This window comes from Scleropages formosus, chromosome 3 (assembly GCF_900964775.1).
Source record: "Scleropages formosus chromosome 3, fSclFor1.1, whole genome shotgun sequence".
In the NCBI taxonomy this organism is placed as follows: Eukaryota; Metazoa; Chordata; class Actinopteri; order Osteoglossiformes; family Osteoglossidae; genus Scleropages; species Scleropages formosus.
This window is the reverse complement of record NC_041808.1, coordinates 10,994,437-11,000,436: the sequence shown is the minus strand read 5'-3', so window position 1 is coordinate 11,000,436 and position 6,000 is coordinate 10,994,437. Positions and strand designations below refer to the sequence as shown.

Here is a 6,000-nt window from a genome sequence, read left to right as displayed (position 1 = left end):
GAAACCAGTATGGCATTGTGGGTTTTTTCTGAAATGTGACAGCCCCAAGATTTTTCCATCAGAACTGGAAACACCAGCACATCATTGCAAGTAACGGCATGTTCTAGTGGCAGCTTTTTTGCATCTAAACATGAGAATTAAAGATTTGGACTTCAAGCTGCCTGTGAAATGTAGGACCTCTTGTAGTTCCCCTAAGGAGGGGATTAGAATAAAACTGAAATTTGGACCTCTATGCTGTAACATGAAACCAGGTTATGTGAGCAAGTGTTGCAGTCTGGAAAGTTTCCAGGGTAGTTGCCTCACTTTATTACAGTTTTGCTCTCTGGATTTAAGTCTGGTGACATTATAGAAAATGATGCAGTTGACATCTTGTATAGACACCACAAGCTTGATGCATTTATGTACCTTGTCTGTATGGGATGTGTTCATTGGCCCAGTCCTGGCAGAGGGGTTCCTGGGTTAGTGTTAAATTGATTATACTGAGTTGTGTGGAGTGCTTTTGTAGATGCATGGGTTTTTTTATTAAAAAAGCTAGCTTCCACTTCCCCACTGTCAACACAGCATTCAAGTTTTAATGGAATGTGAAGCTTTGGTACAAATACATTGCAGTTAAAGAATAATTCAAGTTGTAGTAAACAGGTTATTTAGCAAATACCACTGCTGCTTAATGCCACTTAAATACTGAAAAGGGAAATTACAGAATTTAACTTGTTTACATAGCTTAACTGGAGTAGGTTTGCAAGCTGACCTAAAATCTTTAGCTGCTCTTGGTCGCCCTCTGGTGGACATGCTTTGAGGAAACGCAGCCAGAACCAAGCTGGCAATCACTGCAAATAGTTCTGTATACTGACAGGCAGATTTCTCAGGCTGTTTCACAAAGGCTGAATTTCAATTTACAAAGCCCTGTAATTCATAGAAATGCATTAAACATGAGCACAATGCAGTTTTCGATGTGAAGGAAAGGCGGACAAATGCATCCCGAATAACCTGTACATTGTGGCCATATCCTGACATCTGCATTTGGATGACTTGGATTTTGGTCTGCACACAAGTCCTTTTCCTCTGAATTAATCATGGCTGCTGCCCTTTTCCAGGAGTTTAGGAATCTTCCTCTTCCACCTAGTGGAACCAGCCACTCATCGTTTTCTGTTCCTCTTGTTGAGGATCTTCCTCAGGGAGGTACTCATGTGATATGGGCGGGCAGCTGACCCGTTGTTGTTCTCCAGGTCAAGCACTAAGAATTGGAAGGAAAGCCTGAGCTTTAATTTCATCATTGGCCAATATAGAGGTGTCCAGACAATATATTAGTCCATTGAACAGTAAACTATAAACTTATCTGGGCTGAGAATCTGTTTTAATGGTTAAATTCCAAATATAGACATTTTTCATGAAGTGACCAAAAATACTGAAGTTAACTACTACAGTACACTAGGGTTCTGACAGAAAAGTACTTTGAGTAGGGTTTGTAGTGGAGTGATATTTCAGGTACTTTGTTTTAAAACACATGGTATGAGCTTCCCAAGTTCAGCGTCCATTTTTACTTTCAGATATAAAGGGCATGTATGAAATAATTCCAGATATTCATGGGCAGAAATGAATTGTACCACAATCATTTGTAACACAGGACCATAATTAAGCCATAATTTATTTAGAAAAGATCTCACATTTTTACAAAAATTCCCCATTACAAAGACAAATACCCCTTCCCTAAGGTTACAAAAAACAAGTATGTAGTTATAAAAAAAGTAGCACTTGACTACCACCCAGTAAAAAAAATACCAAAAATGGCTTTGACATCCTTTTATAAACGGTATTTCAAAAGGTGTTCGGTGTTAATTAAAAGCATGTTTTTTTTTTTTTGTTGTTCACTAGGCACATTAACTAGAAACTGCAGTTTTTTTTTGTTTTTTTTTTTCCCCCCATCTTAGAATTGATTTCCTGAAGCTTCATGGGCTCTATTCAGATCTTATCCTTTGCTGTATAGGAAGAGTTGGAATTCTCTAGTTCTCATTAGATGTCAAGTATAGCCTGACCAGATAATGCTAGTTTGTGTTCTATAAATGTCCCAGAGTTTAAATAAAATAAATGGATGTAAGTGTGGGGGTGCATTGATTTAGCCTTCAACTAAACCTGCACATAGGGTATGGCTTATGAGGGGGGGGTCATCATGCCAAGTTGTTTTTGCAGGCCGAATGTGCACAGGTGGTCAAAAAAATCCATCCAGCACATGCCCCAAAAACTGGCCAACATGGTGATGTTCAGTACAGGGGGCAACATCATACACCTAACACTGGATTTGCATGTGCTGGACTGTTAATGGTTGCAGGTTATGAACATAAAAGCTGCAGTTTTATAATCCTCTGTAAAGCCCTTATGTGAAGCACTGAAAAGTACAAATGTAAACACGTTTTAAGCGTCACATTCTGAACTGATGCTATGAACTTCATGGAAGAGAAAAAGAGCAGACTGGGCGGGACCATGTTGGAATGGTACTTAAGCGCTCGTGCACTGTAATCGCATCTGGAACTACAACCTCAGAACCCAAATTGGTGCACGGGGGCTGTCATATGTACTTATGTTATTGGTTACACTGATCATATGTGTTGTGGCCTGGAGGTTGATTAAATATAATCTGTTTTATTTAGTCCCAAGGATGACAAAAAAAAGCCGGGGGCCTTGAGGCCGGCCTGCAGAATGCAGAGGGTTGGCTTGGGGAAACGATGCCCTCGACCGCTTCCGTAGTCGGAGGTGCCACTGTTAGCATCCGCTAACACCGCCGCCCTGACTGTATGTATCAAACAGGTGAGTTCTTGCATTGAGATACAGCGACATGCTGTTGTGAACCTGTCTCAAGGCAAGGCTGCAGGAAACAGTAGAAGCAAGACGCCTGCCCGTGATGCTGTTAGTACTCAAAGGCGAGCGTTGACACCTGTCAGGTAAGAAATGAATAGAGCCTCTCGTTGTCCCGTGGTAAGAGGGTCCATTTCAGCCGGGCCTTTACTACTTCGCACTCAGCGACATTCCCAGCCCATGAACAGCATAGACAGGGTTCAGCCACAAGTTACTTTAAAGCATGCTAAAGAGAAGAAAGAAATAAAGCTATTCTGAGCGGCCTTAGACCACTCCTGCTCTCCATGGGCCTGCTAGCCCTTGGACTTTTTAGGACTCTGATCGCCTTTTCCCAGGATTCTGTGCAAGCCCGGGGACATGAGGAAAGGCTTTCCAGGTGTCCCATCGTTCCTCTCCAAGTCTTCACCTTGAGCGGGATGGCGGCGGACAGGTTAGGGGCAGGGGTTGAGGTTAGGGGTGGGGTTCGGAAGAACAGAACAGAAAAGGGTTCAGAAAGAGAAGAAGACGACAGTTAGCAGGCCTGGAAGCCCAGAGACACAGGGGTCAGGAAACAAAGCTCATGCTGGTTAAATGGCACAGAGAAGCAGCTGAATCGCTCCACAACCAAAGCAAAGGATTTTAGGACAAAGCAGATGCTGCCGTTTGACTGTGAGGAGCAGAGCTGGGAGCTGTGGTTATTGCGCTTTTCCCTCAGCCTGATTTGCCTTAAGTGCCACGACCTTTCTTAGTAATGCATCGCACAGAGACATGACTTTAGAGGTTGAAACTGTGTACTTACAGAAACAGAGGAAGAGTGTGTCCACGCACATTGCATACACGCTGAAGAAGCCGTGCGCAATCAGGTAGGAGCCCAGAGTCACCGTCTGCAAAAAGGGAGGGGAGCTCCTTAGCACCACCTGGTGGCTGCGGTGACGCCCAGCATCCACAGAGAGAACAAATCCTACTTGGAACATCTTGATCTTCACATTTACATTCACTTTTCCAGTGGACACTTTTCTCCTAGTCCACTTACAATGAATACTACGATGTATTTAGCTGAGCCCTTTCCCACCCAAGGGGACTTACAGTACTAGATACACTACTTACATTGCTCTGGTCCATGGATGACTGTAACACACTATGGCACCAGCTCACCTGATGTCCTCCCACACTGTGCAGGCGCTCGGATGCTATATTACATGTATCCCACTTCTCTCATTTGCTTACCAGCAGCGGCACCCAGTAGTAATTCAGTGATGGCACCTCTTCTTGAATGACTGGTATCTTGTGAGTGAAGAAGAGAAAGGCAAGAGCACCTGTAGAACAAAAAGTTTTGGTTGTAAATATGGACGAGCAGCAGAATTTTAGCGTAGAACCCATGTCAGATCACCGAGGCCGCAGGTACACTGTCCTCAGAGTAAAGTCAAGGCAAAGACTCACCTACACTTCCTGCAATGAGCACCTTCCCCAAGAAGAGCAGGAAATCGGTCACCTTGTCCAGCACAGCCACCCTGCCGACGTGACGCAGGACAGTGAGACGGTGCCCGGCGGGTGGGGGTGGGTGCGGGTGCGCGCTCGAGTACCAGCGCAGGGTCTTACCTCACCACGTTTCTCATGAGCAGGAAGAAGGCCTCCCTGGCTGATGTGCAGAAGTTTTTTCCATATATTGCGATCTGCAGAAAGGCATCGGAAGGACAGCTTGGGAAACGAGAGTTTACTTGGAAGAAGAACTTGGAGCAGAAATCACAGACCTGCTCATACACATTCATGCCCTTTTCTTCTTAATGATACATATATGCAGAATTTGTCAAATATGCCTTTCTCACCTCTAAACGAATGTCATCTCATAATGAAGAATGGCAGTTAGAGAACTATGAGTGTATGATCACTGGCCTACGAAGCCAATCAACACCAATCGTGATGTATAAATGGATAAATAATTCTAAGCTTGTAATAATTGTAACCTTAACATTGTAAGTTGTTTTAGAGAATAAATATAAGTAAATGTGATCATTTGTGCAGGTAATGATCAACTTTTTTCGGATACAAACATTTCCTACATCGTTTTTAATGCAGTTTCTTTACATATCCATTAAAATTTATCTCTGGAGGAAAGCGAACTTGAGCGGTGTTTACCCTGCGAGGTGACAGTAAGAAAACACTCAAATAGAACAAGGTGTGGGACCACCCTAACTCAGCTAAGTGGTGGTATAATGTTAGAACTGCTGCCCTTGGACTCAAAGACTGCAGGTTTGAATTCCATCTCTAACTGTAGTACCCTTGAGCACAGTATTTACCCTAAATTGCCCCAGTAAAATTACCCAGCAGTGCGAATGGGTAAATAATTGTAAAGTAGCTTAACGTTGTAACTTGCTGTGGGGAAAAGCATCAGCTAAATGAATAAATGTAACTTGTTCCTACAGTTTTGAGCAATAAGATAATGAAAGTTGCATGTGTTTCTGTGATGAATGGTCGATAACTGACTCTCGGTAGGACCTTAATTTATTTTTATTATGTCATTTAAAGTTCATTTTAACATAAATGACAGTTTGAAATATTAAAGTATTTTTGTTACAGCTATACCCAAGGATTTTATAGAAAGTAACCCACAAATGAGTTTTCAGTTTTATTGTGACTTAGGGGATACCAGTGACCTTGGAGTTGCAAATAAAACAAATTACAAACAGGTTTATGGTCCCGGTTGTGTTTGTCAGATGATGAGCCAGTACGCTGACATTTATTTATTCTTAAGACAGCTGTGAAGTTGTATTACCTAAACAAAATAAATGGTCCGTAAAGGATAAGTTGTCTATTATGGGGCTTTAGTCCACCCTCCTCCCCCCATCCACCCCAGACCACCTTCTCAGTTCAGTTCAATCCCTTGAGCAGAAGAGGTGAAATTGGCAGTGACCCCCCCCCACACACACACTCACACACTCACTCACTCACTCACCATGATGTAGGCGTTCCTGTTCATGAACTTGATGACACGCTCCAGGCACCAGAAACAGCACTTGAGGCAGCAGAGCAGGAAGCGTGCAAATGTGTTCTGAGCGCCTGCAAAGTGGTCAACAGTCCGGTCAGCGGTCAGATGGTACGACAGAGACACACTGTGCCAGGAATCAACACCCACGTTCCCTGCCTACATGGCCTCGTCCTTTGATTCTTCTA

The 6,000-nt window shown here is 43.2% G+C and overlaps 1 protein-coding gene across 3 annotated transcripts in view; it reads right to left on the bottom strand.

Annotated features, from left to right (window-relative positions):
• Positions 1-588: 588 nt before the first annotated feature.
• Positions 589-6,000, bottom strand: part of LOC108935244 (choline transporter-like protein 5-A) — a 98,347-nt gene continuing 92,935 nt past the window's right edge. For 2 of the 3 annotated variants that reach the window (XM_018753701.2, XM_018753699.2), the window contains exons 17-22: positions 5,783-5,886; positions 4,429-4,502; positions 4,270-4,340; positions 4,057-4,145; positions 3,629-3,713; positions 1,259-3,256 (exon numbers count right to left, since the gene is read on the bottom strand). In XM_018753701.2, coding sequence (XP_018609217.1) covers positions 3,144-3,256; positions 3,629-3,713; positions 4,057-4,145; positions 4,270-4,340; positions 4,429-4,502; positions 5,783-5,886 — 536 coding nt within the window. In that variant the 3' untranslated portion in view covers positions 1,259-3,143. Of the gene's footprint in view, positions 1,235-1,258; positions 3,257-3,628; positions 3,714-4,056; positions 4,146-4,269; positions 4,341-4,428; positions 4,503-5,782; positions 5,887-6,000 lie in introns of those variants that run through there. The other variant, XM_018753702.2, reaches the window with a different exon arrangement.